This window comes from Notamacropus eugenii, chromosome 1 (genome assembly GCF_028372415.1).
Source record: "Notamacropus eugenii isolate mMacEug1 chromosome 1, mMacEug1.pri_v2, whole genome shotgun sequence".
Lineage (NCBI taxonomy): Eukaryota > Metazoa > Chordata > Mammalia > Diprotodontia > Macropodidae > Notamacropus > Notamacropus eugenii.
The window spans coordinates 561774186-561795257 of NC_092872.1; the positions used below are offsets into that span (position 1 = coordinate 561774186).

The 21072-nt window shown below is 36.2% G+C and overlaps 1 protein-coding gene across 1 annotated transcript in view; it reads right to left on the reverse strand.

Annotated features, from left to right (window-relative positions):
• Positions 1 to 15690, reverse strand: part of TPO (thyroid peroxidase) — a 179241-nt gene extending 163551 nt beyond the window's left edge. The window contains exons 1-2 of the mRNA XM_072631561.1: positions 15644 to 15690; positions 3401 to 3669 (exon numbers count right to left, since the gene is read on the reverse strand). Of these exons, the coding sequence (XP_072487662.1) occupies positions 3401 to 3669; positions 15644 to 15690 (316 nt within the window). The remainder of the gene's footprint in view (positions 1 to 3400; positions 3670 to 15643) is intronic.
• Between the last annotated feature and the right edge of the window lie 5382 nt (positions 15691 to 21072).

Below are 21072 nucleotides of genomic sequence, written 5' to 3' on the forward strand. Positions count from 1 at the left end.
CAATAACAGTGGCTCTGAAGCTATCTCCAACTGAACTAGCCTGTCTCATCCACCTTTCTCACAATTGCTCGCTGTAGTGCCAGCATTTGTCTGAGCATAACGGTAACAAAATGTTTCTGGTCAATTAATTTGGTTATATATTTGACTTTCTGTACAGGTAACAAACAAAAGATGAAATCTTTTTGTAGCTCTGAAAACCCAAGTGAAACCATTTTGTATATCTAGTCACCTGTAGTGAGAACAATACAATTTATCTTTCTTGCACTTTTTTGCTATATTTTGCAAATTATCTTGTATTCTAAATCAGTATTGCTCTTGGCTCTGAAATTTTTCCATTTGGCATGGAGATCAAGTACTGATTGGTTGCAACAGTTTGTAGCTCTTTGGCATCTGTATCGGGGAGATTGCTTACATTAAGTAAACTCTCACAAATGGTGCTGCCCAGAGGCAGTTTTTACTTCTATCCTTTCCCTAGTTTTTAGAGTCAAAAACATTTAAATTGGTTTGTTAGGAGTTGTTATAGTTGCAAATAGTAACTTCTAATTTGGTGTTGACTTTGACATTGGCTTTAATTCGTTGAGATCTGACGCATACGGAACTCTGTGAAATAATTGTAATGTTAGTAGCAAGCAGTCATTTCTTGAGTGCTAAGATCAATTCAAGTTCATTTTATGACATCTCTTGCTATTTGCCAAATTCAGAGCCTTCCACTCTCTTTTTGAAGAAGGCATCCTTGACTTATAGTTATGACGATTCTTAGTAGTCTAAAAGCCTCTGACTTCTTTCATCTCTCAGTATCAAGCTCTATCTTTCATCACTTTTTGTTGTTGCTGTACTCCCCTGTGACAGCCTTTGCACTGAAACTGATAAGAAGATATACAGTGATTTAGTCTGGAAGGTTTTGTCAAAGATGTCATAAATTTTTTTCTCTACATCTTCATCCTCTGCGAAGGGTATTGAATCATAAATTACAATTATCTTCATGGTGGTTTGCTTGGTTTTACTCTTTGTGAGTCTGTAAAATGAAATGACCAAATGTCCCATAAAGTGACATTTCTTGCAGCCTTGATCTCGGGATGGAAAAAACTTCACCAATATCTTTGTTTACTGCCTGAATAAAAACCTGTCAGTCAATGGACATTTGTTAAGTGCTTGCTGTGATCTAGTAGGCACTGTGCTAAACACTGGGGATACAAAGAAAGGTAAAAACAGACCTCAAGGAGCATATATTCTAAAGAGGAAGACAAATTTTTAAAAATGCCCAAAGAAGACATTTACATTACAAATAGAAGTGTCTTTGATTAGTCCTACAATTTAACCATGAAAATAGGAGATGTAATGCCATGTGTAAGGAGAATTCACACTACACTCCTTTTTCCAGTATGACAGTCTGTTTCTGGAGCAAAGTAACTATGATGTTGGTCTGAATGCATATGGTCACGCATAATCTGCATTCATACCCAAAGTTTAGGTATATTGCAAATTTCTTGCCTCCTGGAAGTTTATGATCTAGCAGAATATAACAGAGAGATAGATATGTAGTGCTCTAAAATAACTACAGTGCAAGATAGAATATAATATAAAAGCTCAAGTTAGATACAAAATGTGAGCCTAAGTCAAATGAAGGGAAAGTAATCTCTGACTAGGGCAGCTAGATGGTACAATGGACAGAGTTCTAAACCTGGAATCAGGAGGATTGTTCTGGAGTTCAAATCCTGCCTCAGACACTTGCTAGTTGCATAATCCTGGGCAAGTCACTTAAACTTGTTTGCCTGAGTTCTTAAATCTGAAAAATGAACTGGAGAAATAAATGATAAACCACTCCATTATCTTTGCCAAGAAAACTTCAAATGGGATCACAAAGAGTCAGACACAACTAAAAAAAATGACTGAATAGCAATCTGACTAGGGAATTAGGGAAGTTTTCCTATAGGAAAGAGGTGGTAAAAGTATAATTTATCCCAAAATCTTTAGCATAGTAAAGAGGCATCTTTTCCTAAAAATCATTCATAAAATAATCACCCAATTTTCAATGTCCTTGATCAAAGTTTCAATGATTTAATTAACTTAGAGAGGAAAGTTGATTAATATCTTTGACCTCCAGAGACAACTGCCTTCTTCCCTCCCTAGCTGATCCACTCAGCTTTGAAATCTCACCCTTGGGAGTTATCTGCCCTTATTGATGAGTGAACATTCATTTAACCCACTATATCTAGCTGACCCCAGACCACGATTCTCATTTAACTGGGACCTCCATCTCCTGATGGTAAGCCTAAGCTTATCTGGGAACTTTGCCATCTGAACCTTTCGTGAAAGGGAGTACTACCTCCCTCCCACTTTCCAGCTCACTTTGAGAACAGTAAACACATCAAGACTTCTATTGTGAATGAAAAGAGCATTTCATTCTACTATCACTGCATTCACAATCCCTATAACTGTCCAGCCCAACACTGCCTCTGCTGGTTATCTTTGTCTTAAATGTGTAGTCTCCTATTAGAATGAGAAGTCCTGGAGGTCAGGGGTTGTTTTATTTTGGAAATTGTACCCTCAGTGCCTAGCATAGTATCTGGCAATAAGAAGTAAAATAAACATATAAGCAACTGTTTTTTTTTCATTAATTCATTCATGTAAGAAATATTTTCTGTAGGGATAACAAAAACAGTTTTAGATTAACCTTTGACTACTTGAGAAAAATCACTTAACCATAACTTTTTATTACCTAGGGAACTCTTTTTCTGAGGGATTCTGTTCCTTTCTTTCCTAACAGTCCCCTTCCCGAAGGCTAAAGGTTTTTGGAAATAAGTCAGTTTTCATCTGATTTCACATATGACTATAAAAACAATATGCTTCTAGCTAAGGATTGCATAAACCTGGGGCTTTGTGGAGAGGTATATACAAAATCGCAATCTTCTAAACCTCTCAGTTCGGGAGCCACAAAACCTGATTCCCTGAAAGAGAATTGACGTCTCTGAAACCTGAACAGGTTTTTTTTCATACTGAGATGTTAGTGGTTAGCTGGCACACCAGCCATATTGTTTGTTCCTCATGTTTGTGATTGCTTTTGATTCAGCAAGGTAGGCTATTCAAATTGTCAAGCATTGGCTCAGGACATAACTGAAATTGCAGAAGGTTCTTTCCCTGGGCACACAAAAAATAAAAAATATAGTGATTGTTTTATAAGTATTTTCTAAGAACTGGCACTTTTCTACTGACTGAATAGTCAGGGATGAACTGTATTTTTGCCTGGAGCCAAATAAGAAAACACCCTGCCAGATGAAACCAAGAGAACTTTCATTTGAAAGGTGACCCTGCTGCTTCTCCTTGTTCATTGTTGAAAAGTCATGGGGTTTGTGGGAGGCAGGGAGGAAGGGAGGAGATGAAAAAGAGAAGTCATATTTACCAGTTGGATGCCAAGAGTTCTTGTGCTTCAGGGAAACTTTTTCTTTGACCGATTGGATTGAAGTCTCCATTATTTCTACTGCTCTGGAAACATCTCGGCTTGTTCTCTCTGGCAATTTAGAGAAGGAGAAGAGTTGAGCAAGGGAATTTAGTTCCCTCTTTTTGAGGTTCCTGCAGAACACAGAAGAAACACAAAAATAATTAGCCTCTTCAGTGACATTAAGTGACCGGATTTCAAGTGACGCAGAACATTGTGGCCTAAAGTATAACCTGACCACAAAATAAAGATTATAAATGAAAATAAAAATAGAAGTGCAAAACTAAAAAAATCCCATGGATTCACTTTGCATCCAGTAAAATGACAGAGATGACAAAAGAGAACTAATCAATGTTGGAGGAGCTATGGGAAGTCAGGTATGCAGATATAGCCTTGGTGAAGTTGTGAATCCTTCCAAACATTCTAGAAAGCAATTTGGAATTGTGTTAAGAAAGTTTTAAAATATTCATAACATTTCACTAAGAGATCTTGTTGGTAGGTGTCACTCCAAATAGTTAAAATATAAGAAGTATGGTGGCAAAGTAGGAGAGGGAACATTATTTTCTCTTTCTCGACATAAGTAATGGAATTTTAGAATAAACCTGTATTTCAGTACTTAATTGGTAGTCACATATAGCCCCAGTACTTTGCCTTTCTTTATCCTAATTCTTGGGCAAGGTCAAACAGAGATGAATTTTGATTTGTCTTGGGCTGCTTGGACCAATGGCAGACTACCAGATTAGAAAGTTTGTGTCTCATTTTGTGAAACATTAAGAACTGCTCCCAAGGACAGTGGCTGACAAGTTGAGAAGCTGACATCACTGGTGTTTTCTAGGTACTATAAATACCTGGAGGAAATGTCAAGCATTCAAAGCTCATTTGTCCCTGATTGTCACACTTCTATTTGTGGCAACTGATACTTCCCTTTGCCAATAACAGATTTACAGAATAAAGAATTTTACTGCCTTGTATTCTAAATTGTAAACAGCAGATTTTCTTGCATGACAAAAGAAAAGTATCCTGTTTATCAAGAAATTTAAAGAAATACTTTTTTAGAGTAGCAAAGAACTGAAATAAAGTATATGGTTGTTAATTGAAGAATGGCCAAAAAAAAAGCAAGCAAGCAAACAAAAAAACTAGCACATATTTGTAGAAATGAAGATGATGGAAAAACAAAAGCTAGCAAGCCATTTGTTTTTGAAGGAATTGCTAAGAATCAAGAATGAAAGGATCACAGAGATCAGATAGACCAGATTTCTTATTTTGCAGAAGAGGAATCTAGAGAAATTAGTGTGCCATATTAAACATGACAATTTGAGTTTGGATTCTAATTCTATTAGTTGGCTTTTCTGAGCATCATTTTGAGAGATTATGAGTGGTAATTAATCTATCTCTATTGTCATTTCTAGCTCATGTTTCCTTGGTCTTATAAAGTTGTCAAAGATGACATAGCTCAAAGGCATTGGATCCAGGACTGGAAACTGTGTTTCTTAACTTCTTTTTCTGCATTCCATTTACTATACTACACTATTTGCCCTATGCAATGTATACCCAATGGAAAAGAAAATATTAGTAAATGAAATGAATGACAAGACAACCACCAAATTAATTGATTACAATTTTTCCTATTGGTTTCCTTCCCTACTCTTTGACCATCTTATGGGTAGATCTGATTCACAGGAATTGCAGTTACAGGGATCCAGAGAAAGATTAGAGGCAGAAAATCTGAGAAGCATTTTCCCCATAGACTTTCGGCTTTGGGGAAATCAGCAGGAGCAGAAAAAACAAAACTAAACAACAAAACCCTGACTGTAGTCATACTAACATCATCCTGGTGGATGATGTGAATTGGTTGCTTTTTGTCCTAGTCCCTGGAGAAGGAAAGAATGACAAGGAAAATCCAGTTCCATTTTCAATTATGGCTTTCTGAGCTTCAGTTGGCTTTTCTGTCCCTGATGCTGTATCCCAAGGAGATCATAAAAATGGGAAAAAGGACCCACATGTGCAAAAATACTTATAGCAGCTCTTTTTCTGGTGGCAATGATTTGGAAACTGAGGGGTGCTCATCAATTGAGGAATGACTGAACAGGTTGTGGTATATGATTGTGATGCAATATTATAGTGCTATAGGAAATGATGAGCAGGATGCTTTCAGAAAAACCTGGAAAGACTTACATGATCTGATGCAAAGTGAAATGAGTAGAACCAGGAGAAAATTATACACAGTAACAATAATATTATAAGGTGATCAACTATGAGTGACTTAGCTATTCTCAACAATGTAATGATCTAAGACAGCTTTGAAGGACTTATGATGAAAAATGTTATCCATCCAGAGAAAGAACTGAAGAGTCTGAATGCAGATTTAAACATTTTTTTTACTTTCATTATTTTTCTTGGGTATTTAATTTTGGTTTATGGTTTCTTTTATGACATGACTAATATGGAAATATGTTTTGCATGACTACACATGTGTGACCTATATCAAATTGTCTTCTCAATGAGGAGGTAGAGAGGGAGGGAAAGAATTTGGAACTCAAAATTTTAAAAACAAATGTTGAAAATTGTTTTTGCATGTAAATGGAGAAAATAAAATTCTAAAGATCTTTAAAATAAAAAAATTAAAAGAACCAAAAGTTATCATTCACTGAACTTGTGTAGAAATAGTCTAAACTATCTTTTCAGAACTACCCTTCACCTGTAATCATTTAATTTCTTCTATGGAGAAAATGCCTAATAATATTAAGTGACCTCAGTTGTAAAGAATAATTCACAATTGTCTAGGCCTTTATGCTTATAAGACACTTTCACATCCATCATCTCATCTGATTCTGACAATAATCGTGAAAATTCAGTTATATGCTTATTATTACCATATTAAAAAAAAAACCTGAGGCCCAGAGAGGTGGATTGTAATTTCACTTATCCAAGAAAACATTTATTTGTTGCCTATCTTATGAAACGCATTAGATAGAGGATTAAGGATACAAAGACAGAAACAAAACAACCCTTGTCCTTAAAGAGCTTATAGTTAACCAACTAGTCATAACTCTAATTGGAAATGCTAAGATTTGAGTCTTGGTTTTTTAAGACTCCACATTCTTTTCTTTTCCACTTTATTGCCTTATTATACAGCCCCTCTGAACAACTTGATTAGAAAAGATCTGTAAACCACAAATGTTTTCTATGCCGGTCATGGGTTTGCCATTTTACCTTTTGCAAATTATGTTGATTTTATCTGGTAATTTTTACTTGCATGATCTCCTCACTTTATTCCTAATCCATTCTCTGTACACAAAATTCAGCATAAATGGAGCACATTTTGTTGAAGAAAAAAATGTTTCACAATGTGGCTAGATGTAGGTTTATGCTAGAAAACTCAAATTGAACACACTCATCATTTGAAAACAGGACTGTTTCCTATAGGCTACATACTATTTCATAATCATCCCAGAACTTCCTTTTTTTTTTTTTTATCAGTAGTCTGCTTCTGTAGATGAATGAACAAATACATGAAAATACCTAGTAAACATTACTGTCCAGCCCCGTGCTAAGGCCTGAGGATATAAAAAATAATAGAAAAGAAAGCCCTCATCCCCAAGGAACTTACAGTTTTTAGAAGGAGAAACAATACACAAGGAGGTGGGGAGTACTTTGGTTTGAAAATTACTGAAAACAGGTAAGTGGAGTCAAAGGGGAGCCAAGGGTTTGTCAGTCTGAGTAGATTGACAGTAGGGATGGAAGTATGGATTTGATTCTGGTTCTAGGACTGGAAATGGGTTGGGAATGGTAGCACAGAGGTTATGCCAACAGTAGCTAGGTGGCTGGTGGAAAGACACTAATAGAGTAATAAAATAGATCATGGCTAGAGGTGACTTGATAGAGGAAGCCACTTGAAATGGCCAGTTGTTATTTGGGGTTCAGTCATGTTTGTCTCTTCATGACCCCACATTTGGGGTTTTTTTGGCAAAGATAATGGAGTGGTTTGCCATTCCTTGTCCACTTCATTTTCCAAATGAAGAAACTGAAGTAAACAGGATCAAGTAACTTGCCCAGGGGTCACACTGATTGTGAGTGTCTGAGACTGGATTTGAACTCAGGAAGTTATCTTCTCGACTCCAGGCCTGTCACTCTACCTTATTTAGGTGAAAAAGTTCTCATTACTAAGAATCAAATGAAATAATATGGAAGAAGTGCTTTGAAAATTTAATACCTTAAAAAGTAGTTATTATTTTTAAATATTATTATTTTGAGGTATTTAAAAGCGTATTTGTTACAGAAAAATCTCAGTGTACCCACATTAACATGTAAGATATCTTTTAGGCCAAAACTCAAAGCAGTGATGAAAAATGTTAATTCCTGTACTGTCCATAGCCTTTGTATTAAAAAAAAAAAAAATTCTGTTTCTCAGATTCCAGTGGGACAGAGTAAGCAGCAATATTTAGTGAACTTTGAAGCATTTGTACTCTTTTTGGCAGCACTGAAATCAATTTTCCACATCCCAGGATGTCTAGCTAGTACTTCTTGGTCCTAATGCCTGAATATGACACAAGGCTCTGAGGCTATAAACTTTTAAAGAAATTCCATGAATAGGGGTTACAGAAGAGAGAAAGAGCAAATTATGTAGGTTGTGAGAAAGCTCTAATCTACAAGTATCCACGGAGTACCTGCCAATTAAAATTTATCTGAGTTGAAAGGGACCTCAAGTTAACAGCACCTGGTATAGACTATGACATTAGGAAGAAATAGAATTATTATCACTCATTTTATAGGTGAAATAACTAAGGACAAGAAAAGACAAGTAATTTGTCTGGGGTTACATTGCCAAGACATAAATAGAAGACAATTAGGATTCAATCTCTTGCCTCTTGGAGCAGGTTTATCACTTCTTTTTAATGACATAATATTGTTCATGACACTTGGCAGTCAGAAATCTATTGTGTACAAAAGGAATCATTAAATTGGCCACATGTTTTGAAAGGCACATTATATTCTCCCTGTGTATACACCCATGATTTGTTTAAAACAGGTTTTTTTGTTTGTTTGTTTTCTAATTTGTGGCTGGAGAATTTGTTTGTGTTTATGTGATTCTAAAACCTTCAGTCTACTTGGATAAAAAAAAATCAAGACTGGCTATTTGCCACCATGAAACCAATGATGTTTGGCTGGCCGACTGAACTCAGTGACATAACTGGGAGAAATGACTGGATGTTTGGGCATCATGTGGATGAAGATAATTGTTCTGGCTTCAACTCTGCCACAAACCAGCTGTGTTAGCTTGGGCATTTTCTCACCTCTTTGGGCCTCAGTTTCCTTCTGTATAAAATGGCTAGGCTACAAAGATTCCTCAGGTTTCCCTACTAGCTCTAAATCCAATGAGGCTAGAATCCTATTCAACCAAGAAACAAAATAGTTCAGTAAAACCATAGCTATCTAGGAATAATTTCTCATGAAATAAATTTTTTTCTAGATATTGGAGATTTCCAATAGCAGAGAAGGATTCAGTCCTTTTTTAAACACTAAGGTGTATACTTTTCCCTTTAATTATTTTGGATGGATATCTCTCTAAAGTGTACCTCATATTGTCCATTTTCAACAGAATGAATTGACAATGACACTTTTTCCTGATGAGATGTTTCTGTCAATTAAGATAATATCTGAATAGTGCTTAGCGTAGTGACAGTCACATAGGAGGCACTTAATAAATGCTTATTGCCTTCCCTTTACCTCTTCAACATGTACATTGATTTTTACACTCTGATACAATGCAGGAGAAGCCTCAGGGCTAAATGAGACATCTGTGGAAGTTTGTTCTGATACTACGTTATCTAGACTGTGTATTGATAGTGTCCTTTTGCTTATTGTTAAGGTAATTTTGCTTCTTAATGGGACGATCTTTTCCATCTATTAACAGGCCCATGTGACCTTCCCGGTTCACATGGAAGCCTGAGTCACTTGAGTCTGAGTCACATGGAGCCTGTGGTGGGAGGAGTTTGCAGAATGGATGAAACAGGAAGAGGCGGGGCTAGAGCAGAGCTGAGAGGAAGACAGAACTGAAGGATGCAGACAACCCAGCAGCTGGCTGTGAGTGTGAGAAGGGCATTTTATTTAAGGGAAGCCTCCTTGTGATCTGTTTAATGGAGCTGATTTGTGGGAAGCCTAACAGAGGGAAGGCTTGGGGATGGTGTTGTCCTCTGCATTGTTATTGTGCATAGATTTTTGTTGCTATGACAGCTTTGGTTTTCTGGTGTCTGAATAAATGTTTTGGTTCTCTCTTCCAGTTGGAGAGTCTGTTGTATGTTGTGATTCAGAGTTGCACCATGATATTTGTGCCCACCATGGATGCGGTGAATATCATGTTGTGCTACAGACTGCCATAATTAATAAATGTGTCTGTTTTTAACATATGTGTCTCCTTCCCTTGTTAGCTACTACTGTTCACTAATCCCAGTTCCTTTGTTTCTCATTAGCCTAAGCTCAAATACATTGCCCAAACATACATACTTCAAATTTACTGTTTTTAATCTGCTGTAGGTTGAGAAACCAGAAAAATAAGTAGCTAAGATAGTGTGTAAAATAAAAGCAAACAGGTGACCTACAAGGACCTATGTGCCAAGCATAGGATCTTTAAAAAGATGGGCTTTGTGAAATTTATCAGACTTCTCAGAGTTCTTTTTAAAATCTTTCTACTTCTTGGCTATGTTTCAGATAGATAGGTTGCCATATAGTTGAGGTGAGTTGGTAAGGAACTAATATTTCAGTTTTTGGATACTGAGTTTAAAACATTTAATCACTGAAGTCCCACTTTGATCCTGGTTTCTTGAAAACTATGCTGGTTGTGCAGAAGCTATATGATGCAGTGCAAGGACATTGAGGCAATGGTGGCCCAGTCATTTGAGCATGTACAATCTGTTTTACTTGGAGCCTACCCATGAGAAGGGTAGAGGAATTTGCAGCTAGAAAGGTGTGATAGTGAACAATCAATGGCCCTTTCCCCTACTTCAGAGTGTGCAAAAAGTACTCTGTGACTGTTTTCTGTCAGCTAATTTTGTGGTGATGAAAAACCTTTTAATTGGCTACTGGTCTAGGAGAAAATGGGCATATGAAAGGTTCCAAGAGCAAAAAGGGTCTTACAGGGCCTGATGGGTGGGTCTCAGGCTTATTCTCCTATGTAGGTCAACACATGGCCATGAACAAATGTCAATTTGGGTTCTTTGCCTTTTTGTGTTTGTTCTTTCATAATTAGGTGAATGCCTATCAGAGACAGAAGGAACCACTTGGTGACCTTTTGAAGTTTAAAAGGTTGGAAAAGCCATTCAAACTGAATAACAGAGTCTGTGGATGATGACAGCAGCTAAGCATGATGAGTCAGTGCAGCCTTGAAAAGCAACTTGATTGACTCAGCCACAAAATGAATGAATCTAACAGCTGAGAAGCAGTATTTCCTGTATCTCTAACACACCAAGAAGTAAATTTGGTGGGACCATGCTTTGTAGATACTACTTTAAGTTTGAGCCCACTTTTCCTAAAGGTCAAAATGTCAAGGGGAGAATGTGCTCCAATTCATGGGGGATAATAAACTTTAGTTCCTGCTATAACTTCTTAGTAAATATCACTTTGTAGAAGTAAATTGTTGTTAATTAGTTATTAGTGTTAACAAGGAGATACCAACTGATCAAAATGATACTGGAGGCTAATAAATGGTCAGATGATATTAGGTAAATATTAATTGATGATTGACATGTAAGGGAAGAATACAATAAATTAGGTTTGACAGTGATAACTTTTGAGAACCTTCATCCCCACTCCCTACTCCAGTCATCAGGGTTAACCTAAAACTCTAAGTAGAGCCAACTAAGCTCTAAGACCCTGATATGGTAGTTTGAGTGTGGGTTGGAGGAGAAGAACTTCATAATATCATTAGATGTGGGACATCATCTATTACTTTCAAGGGGCTGATTTTAATAAAAACTTGAATACTAAAGGAGGACTTCTCTTTTGAGGAACTTATTTCAGTGACCTGAGTGACTTAATCCCGTTTGTGAGCTCCACTCTTAGTAATTATTTGACCCTGTTTTATCTTTTTTTCTTTTTTCTTTATATTGAGCCTTCTGATCTCAGAATGCCCTTGTTGGGGCAGAGATCCACTAGGAGAAATTTAATATTACTTGTGTATGCACCTAAAAAATTGCCTGAATGATTAAGGGAATCACTTAAAGTATGGTGACTTGGAGAAATTTTGATGTGCCTTTTATAGAAAGACATCCATAGAGATTTTTATCCCCATGCTAGTTGGATGGCCCTAGACACTGAGAGAACCATGGAAAAGTTTTCACCCAGGAAAGTTTAGTTATTTACTTGAGGATGAGAAGGGGATGTCCCCTTGATCCCTAATCACAGTTCCTTTTAGGGAGAACTCTACGTTTGTTGAAAGTTCAGTTCAGATAATAGTTCATCAGCTTTCCATTTTCTCTATATTCCCTTTTGTTGGTTGCATATATTTTTTCCCATTTCCATTTTATTTTCCATTTTCCTTGAGTTGATCAAGGCTCTTCTTAGATATGTTGTATGAAATGTCATTTGTTTGGTGAACTTGCAGAACTGTTTTTGGTGGTAATTGTGATTTCTGCTTGTAAATGTAGAGTGGTGTAACAAGGGCTGTTCTAAGACATTTTGTTATAATGCACTAGACAAGAACATTGTTAAACCTCTGGGGAACCCCAGAGGACAATTCTGAATTGGGAATGTAGACAATAAAACTGCTAAATGCACACCAGGGATTTACCAAAGCCAGCTGATGTTTTAACCAGGAGAAGAATATAGTATTCCTTGGAGATGCCTAATAGAAAGCATCCCTTCCTCATTCAGAGCAGGTGAGAAATATATTCTTTCTTCTTGTCCGCAATGAGATTACTTTTAATTGGATCCTGAGCTGGAATTTCATTGATATACTAAAGGACCTACCTCTGATCCTCAGGTCTTTCCTTTCTGTTGGACCCAAGATGTCAGGATGACTTTATGAGCTCTAGAGTCCAGTGGAGGAATGTTTTTCCCCCCTAATTGAGCCTGAGTATATCTCTTAGGCAAGTCTTTGTCTGGGGTGAGCCATCTCCTATTTGCATCTTCTTTGTTTTGTTAAGTTGTCTGGTGAGGTTTTGAAAGGCCTCTGGCCTCTTCTATCTTTTCAGACAGGCAAACAGCAGAATATTGGCTTCCAGAGTAGCTGGGGTAACTAGTGACAGATAGTAGCAGACCAGCTGAGAGGGTTAGAATCATGAACAGAAGGAAAATCCACCAGAAAGTAAGAAACACTTGGTGTTGCTCAAGCTTTATTCAGTGACAGTGAAATATAAAATAGCAAGTGTCTCAATGATGTTTGTGTATTATCTTCTCAAATAATTATAATTATTCTATAATGGTGAGATGGCATGTGTGTAGAGTTTTTAGATGCTATCACTTCACGTGGAGGTCCTGGGGGAGCTCTTTCAGGGAGAGTCATGATGATGAACCTTGAAGAGACTGGGTAGACTTCTGTAATTGATTCCAGTTTGTTAGTCACATGTTAAAGATAAGGTCCTTTGATTGCACATGGAGGCATTTAAAATGGTCCTTTGGTCTCCTCTATTAGTTCTCTGCCCTTCATTGGTTTTGGGGGAAAGCTAGCTGATTTTGTGGTTCTCTGTAAGAGGTCAGAATAGCAAACTGTGGGAATCTGAGCCTAGGCAGGATTTTGAAGCCAGGGTAGTGTCTATGGCCCAAGAAACAAAGAACCACCTTTGAGAGTGACCTTCAGGAACGGAATCCATTGTTAAGACATGGGTAAGGGAGTCACATCACATCTATATGTGAACTTGGTGGGGACCAGTGTTATGTAGGAACTGAGGTAAGTTGTGACCCTACTTCCCTACACACGAAGATAGTATGCACAGGAAGCACTGGGGAAAATGTACATTTTATTTTTGTGATATCTTTGAAATAATTATTCCTTTGTAAAAGTTAATTGATGTTAAATGAGTAAATTCAACTAGGGTACTAGTTACTCGTTCTGAACAATTAAAGGAATGGGGAGGAGACTTAAGCAAATGACATGAGAGAATAGACCACAGTGGGTACCTTTTCTTACTTCTTTGCTTCCTGTTAGGAAGGACCTTCAGAGTAACGAACCCATGGAAAATCCTGAGGACAAAGATCAGCAGTCCTAGTGGTGTCTATCAAACCACTGTGCTAGACATATTTTCTGGGTATTTAGTTATTTTCATGTTGTATCTACAATTAGAATATGAGCTTTACTTTTTCTTATCTTTGGTTACCAGTGCTTAGCAATATCTGGCATATATTAAGTACTTAAGAAGTGCTTTTTCATTGGCATGACACATAATGACAAAGAGTCATACATCCTATTTCCCAGGTTGGAGAAGAGGGCTAAAAATAATAAATAAAAATTAAATAAATAAACAAAAAAGAATTATAATCAATGAAAAATTAGTATAATAACTCATATTTCTATGCTGCCTTAAATTTTACAAAGTACTTTCCCCACAAAACTCTGGGAGGTATTGTAGTATGTTCAGTCATTTAAATTGTGTTGGGCTTTTCATGACCCCTGAGATTTTCTTGGGAAAGATATTGGAGTAGTTTGCCACTTCCTTCCACAGCTCATTTTACAGAAGAATCGGAGGTAAACAGGGTTAAGACTTGCCCAAGGTCACACAGGTAGTAAGTGTTTGAGGCCGGATTTGAACTCAGGAAGAAGTTGTCTTTCAGACTCCATGCCTGGCACACTATTCACTGCACCACCTAGCTGCCCCCAGTGTAAAAAATACTTGCCTGTTTTGCTGATGAGAAAATCAAAGTTCAAAGAAGTGGGTGTCCATTATTATATGAACAGCTAATAAGTATTAGAGACAATATTTGAACCTAGGTCTTGACTCTAAATCCTGCAACTCTTTCTGCCATACTACATTATTTTGTTAAAATATTCTATTGTTGTAAACTTTATTTTGGAGAAAAAAATATTTCACAGCATTGAAATTTATCAAGTAGAAAAGATCTCTTTAAAAAATATTTTTAAAAAAATCAAATAATAGTCACAGTAGAATTTATGTTCTCTACGCCCTGGTCAGTTGCATGACTGGCCTGATACAGAAAATTTTTTCTTCTCATTGTCTCACCAAGTATATTCTTAATATGTGCATAAACTATTCACATAAACATTTTCTAGAGATGACAAAACAGACATAAAGGTCAATGATGGTTGATGTCTTTGAAGTCAATTTTTGTAGATTTGTAGTATTTGATCTCCATTCTTTTGTTATCTTCCCCTTTCTCAAATATCTTGGGACTAATGGAGTCTGACCTCTATTTTTTTTTAAATGAACACAGTGAAGTTTAGCATAGTAAAATGATGAGTCTAAGGTTTACTAATGTAGAAAGTAGAGGACTGAGAGCAGTCACTTTTCTTAGGTTTATCTTTTCCACTTGTTCTACTGAAGTGGTAGCATCCAAAACCAATGGCTCCACTATCATGGTTAATGAGACTATATTCTTTCTAAAATGTGCATCTTCATGTCTATTTGGTATCTTCCTTCCAGCTTTACTGGTAAATGCTCAGTATCATCTGTCTTAGCTGAATAGCTCCTCAAACTATACTTTGGTATTTTTTAAAGTACTTTTTTTGAAGTACTATCACATACAATTTTTTTTCATCCTACTGCCTAGTATTGTATAACTGAGCTTATATTCTAAAGTGGCATTTACTGTGGCTACAATATTTTATTTCTTGCCCCAAATGTCATACATTTGTTGGTTTATGTGGTTTCTAACTATTGCAATAACTATAATCGTTGAAATTTGTCTAGGAAAGGGAGATAATCAGAATCAATGTTGTAATTTATGTCCATTTCCCACTTTTTGTAGTTAAAACTTATTTAAACAGGTTACAATGAAGCTGGAGAAGTTGTATGTGGTGCTTTCTTATCTCCACCCAGTACTCCACCAAAAAAAAAAAAAATGGCATTTACTTGATCTTTGCTCTATCAATCCAATGGGCTGTCACAGCTGCATTGGTAATGAATTATTTCCTAACTGCTAAGATATAGCTTAGCCCAGCACCTGGGACATACTATACATGTAATAAATGTTTATTGATTGTTTTTAGGGGATGGTGTAGTTTAATTCTCATTGCGACCAGTGTCTTCCAGTTCATACTGTTCCAACGTGAATGGACTACCAGTCTTTAGTCCCTTTCGCTTCATGATCCTGAGCATGCCTATTCAAGTCAACTGTTCATTCAATCAAATGAAGAGGCAAATAATGCAAAAAAGACAACTGAAGTCATTCTTATGAAATCTTACACCATATAAATGAAGACTTGGTTGTTAGTAGTCCTTTAATTGCAAAAAAGAGAGAACATAACATTTTCTGCCACCAGTCCTACTGTTGTTAGTGAAATTGGCATGGATAATGTTTTGCCTGGCAGAGTGACTGATCATAACACAATGTAGACCACCTGTCCTAGTGAAGCTAATATAGCTGGAACACTCTCTACCACCAGTTCCCATATTCATGAACTTGATGCAAAGGGAACTACTAAGGAGATTAAACTTTATGCTGCACCTGTTACCAGCTCGGTAAATAAGACTGTTGTTGAGGGACCTTTACCCTCGCAAGAGATTGAATATTTCTCCAACATATTTTCTACAAGACTGAAATGTTCATGATAACAAGGGTTTACTAAACTTCATATTTCCCCCAGTAACCATTCCAGTACAGTACTCTGAATCCAATCAGTATCTAATAAATTCTCATTAAACAAACATCAATTTTTGTCATCCTTTAACTTACTTCTTGTAATAAGTTCAATGAATGTCAAGACATATGTTGCCATGGATTAGAGGATCTGTAAAGTTATTTGTGGAACTTCTCAATTTCTTTACCCTCTGACTCAATATATAGAAGAAACTTGTGCTAGAGGCAAAAAAAGTTCAAAGGCATACAAGGGATCGATTTTCAAAATATCTCAAAGAGGAGGATTTCAAAAGTAAGAAGCATTCTCATATAAAGAGAACTATAAAATTAAGGAAAATTTCTAAACATATATGTGCCTCCCCCTTTTATCCAGTTGTAAAATTATTACATATTTTAAAAATTATGTTCCTTAAATCAGTTTTTCATGTTATCAAAATACTGTAAAAATATGTGTATACATATGTGTGTGTGTATTACAATTCTGAAGAGTATGAGGAAACACTAACTTTTGTTGTTGTTCAGTTCTTTCAGTCATGTCCAACTTTTCATGAAGCCATTTGGGACTTTCTGGGCAAAGATACTGGACTGGTTTGCCATTTCCTTCTCTCGCTAATTTTGCAGATGAAGAAACTAAAGTCAACAGGGCCAAGTGACTTGCTCAGAGTCACACACCTTGTGTCTGAAGCCATATTTGAACTCAGGAAGATAAATTTTCAGGACTCTGAGCTAGCACTCTATCCATTTCACCACCTAGTTGTTCCCACTTATCAATTTACTTCAAAATTATTCTTAGTAACCTAGTAAAATCTGGAAAAATCAGGAAAAATTCTTCTCTAATAAAAGTTTGGTATTCAAGATGGATAAACTCTAAGTATAGAAAGATAAATATAGATATATCTACATATATAGGAAGAGACAAATATAAATAGATATACACACATATACATATTTTGTTTATATTCTTTTGAGCGTTTTATTGAGGAATGACTTTTGTCTTTTGGTTACATATTGATGTATATGCATATACATCTATATATATGTATGTATGTGCATGTATATATGCATAGGTCTCTGTGTATTCACACATGGAAATTTTTCCTTTTTGAAAACACCCATGATGCACATGTGTATATCCATACACATGTGTATATTCATAAAACCCCCAAACCCACAGATATATATACACACACATACAAATATGTGCGTAACACATATATTTATATGTACATATATATGACAAAAAGAACAAAATTAATATGTACACATGTTCATATACATTCATAGACCTATGTAACTCAAAGACAAAATAATATATGTATATGTGTACATGTACACCTGTATCGATAATGTATTTTTGCTTATTGTTAATGTAATTTTGCTTCTTAATGGGAAGATCTTCCCCATCCATTAATAGACCCATGTGACCTGCTTAACTCACATGGAAGCCTGAGTCACATGAGCCAAGTCACATGGAAGACGAAGGGGTGGAACAGGAAGGGGCACAGCTAGAGCAGATCAGGGAGGAGGTTAGTCAGAAAGCAATCAGAATCAACTAGTGTGAATGAGAGAGCTCGTTTGTGATTTTGTTTAAGGGAGCTGGTTTTTGGGAAGCCTAACAGAGGGAAAATTGGTGATTACAAGAGATAAGAATTATCAGTGTAGGAACTGTGAAAAGATAGGCACACTAGCATGTTGTTGTTGGAGCTGTGAATCATTATAATCATTTTGTAAAACACTTTGGAATTATCCAAAAAAAATTACTAAAATGTCCACACCCTTTTGACCCAGAGATTCCATTGCTTGGTTCATTCCAAGGAGGCCATTAATAAGAAGATAGTCCCATATAAAGCTTTCTATTACTGTAGAGGGCAACACCATCCTCCCAGTCCCTCAGGCTTGCAACCTAGGAATCATCCTGGATTCCCCACTATCTCTCACCTCCCTCCTCCATATTCAAATTATTTCCAAAATCTATGATCTCACTCTTTTCAACATCTTTTTAGTATGCCACTTTCTCTGCTGTGACATTGCCACCACTCTAGTACAGGTCCTCATCACCTCAGGCCTTCATTATTTTGATAGCCTCATGATGAGTCTCTTTGCCTGAAGTCTCACCTAGTTCCAATCCATCCTCCTTCAGCCATTAAAGTGATTTTTTGCAAAGCAAGGGTCTGAACTTGTCACCACCACACCTCCTCAGAGTCTACAAATTGTAGTAGTAGTATTGCCTCAAGGGAGCAATACATAATGCTCCATTTCATATTCAGTGTCCTTCATAACCTAGCCCCCTTACCTTTCCAATTTTTTATACCTTACTCTTCAATATGTACTTTTCAATCTAGTGACACTGGCATCCTGGTTGTTCCATGAGCAGGAAATTCCATTTGTCTGTTCTCTACTTCTTCTCTGGCTGTCTGCCATGCCTATAATTCTTTCTCTCCTCTGTTTTGACTACTGACCTCCTTGGTTCCTTAAAGTCCCAAATAAAATCTCACTGTCTACATGAAGCCTTTCCCTACCCCTCTTAATTCCAGTGTCTACCTTCTGTTAATCATTTCCTATTTATCCTCTTTATAGTTTGCTCTGTATATATTTGTTTTCATGTTATATCCCCCATTAGATGGTAAGCTTCTTGAGGGTAGGGACTGTCTTTTGCCTTTTTAAAAAATATCTCCAGCACTTAGCATAGTGTCTGGCATACAATAGGAACATAACAAATGTTTATTGATTAATTGGTATCCCAAAATATTTGTAGCAGCACTTTTTTTTGTGAATGCAAAGAATTGGAAACAAAATTGATGTCTATTGATTAAGGAATAGGTAAACAAATTATGAGACATAATGTAATGGAATATTAACGTGCTATAAGAAATGACAAAGGCAATGAATAAAGAGAAGCATGGATAGGTCTACATGAACTGATGCAGGGTAACATAAACACAGCCAAGATAACAATATACACATTGATTACAATAGAAATAACCACAAAAAAATCAAAAGTGAATGTTGCAAATATATAAAGAACAAAGAGATAAGAGAAGACACTCCCATCCTACCATTTTGAGATCCAAAGGAGTTGTGCATTGCTTTTATCTTCAGCTTTTTAAATACATTTTCCCTTTTTTCTTTTTATCTTTAAAAATAGTATTGGTTAATGAAATAGGATGAATCTATGGGAGAAGTGATATTGAGGAAAGCTATGGTAATGCAAAAGTATATATCAGTAAAAGCTTATTAAAATAAAGTTAAAAGCAAACATATAGGCTTTTAGCTTAATTTATATGTATGTAACACTTTTGCAAAGTTCTTTACAGATATTATCTCATTTGATACTGGCAATGGCCTGTGAGGTAGGTGCTGTTGGGTTTTATTTTTCCATTTTACAGATGAAGAAACTAAGGATCAGAGAATTAAGTGACTTTGATAAGTATTTAATTTGACTCTGAAAGCATTTATTAAGTAACTATAATGTAATATAATGTATTATATATTATATATTATATTATAATGTATTATATATTATATTATATATTATTTATATATTATATATGTATTATATAATATCATGTATAATGTAATATAAATAATATAATGTAGGCAACACAGACAAAAAGACAAAAATGAAAACAGCTCCTTACCTCAAAGAGCTTATAATCTACCTTTCTTCAAGGAGTTTATAACCCGCCTTCCCTCAAGGAGTCAGAGTGAGTGAGTGTGAGAGATAGCATTTCAATCCAGGACTTTCTTAGTCCAAATCCAGCATTCCATCTACTACAATGTGCTGCTGGTATACATTTGGGCTCCTTGAGTAGTTTCTATTATTATTTTTTGGATTGGATCTGTGATTTCATTGGTATATAGAACTTCTGGGGAAATTCCTTCTACCAAAATAGATCAGTATCTGCTCAGAAACTTACAGAATTAACTGTGACTCAGAATTTAAGTGACTTATTCAGGGTCACACTCAGAATGTGTCAAAGGCAGGATTGAATTGTGGACTTCCTGACTATATTAGCTTCTGATTTGCTAAGTTATGCTGCCTTGTTAATACATAGCTATTACATTAGTTATACATGGGAAAGGTGGAATCCTGCAAAGCACATTGGGAAAGCATTCTTTTATTCCAAGAATGTTTTTTCAGAGTCTCAGTATCATATTCTAGTGGTTTTGCTAAAATGAATCATTTTGTTTATAGTGTGAGAATCTTAAATTGCTATTACAACAATCTTGGGGAGGGCTTTAAAATCCAAATTTTAAATATCTAGAAACTTCATGTTCACATTCTGAATTCTGATCCTTCTCTGTCCCCGAGGCCAGCACTTCCTAACCATTTGAAGATCTCACCAGGAAGATGCACAGACATGGTATTCAGACAAAACTAACATGGTCTCTGACTGGGAGGAAAACAACCCCTGATTCTGAAAGCCAAATTCTGGACGTTTGATCATAGCTAGCACAGGGGTCTGAATGTGTAGGCCTTGTGGAGCAGGGCATGCATCAAATTCACGTCCACATTAATACCTTAGATCTTTCAGTAATGGCAGACTGTCCCACAGCATCATTTTTACTCAATAATAATGCTTCCTTGCTTTGCCATGTGCCACCTATACAGACCACCAGAGCACTTTAAAGCTAACGGTGAACAACCACAAACGATGTCACAGCACAAATACTTGAGTCTGAATAAATAATGGAACTCACAGTAAATCACAGTGCCCTGGAAACTCTTGCTGAACACTTGGGAAGGAGTAGATTTATGGCTGGAAGGATGGGAGCCCCAGGAGATTTTAAACACTTAAGCAAATAAGAACATTTGGTACTTTCACATTACAATTTCTGCACACTTGTGACCTTCTTAATTTGAGCTTTTTCTTTTCACGTTAAGATTT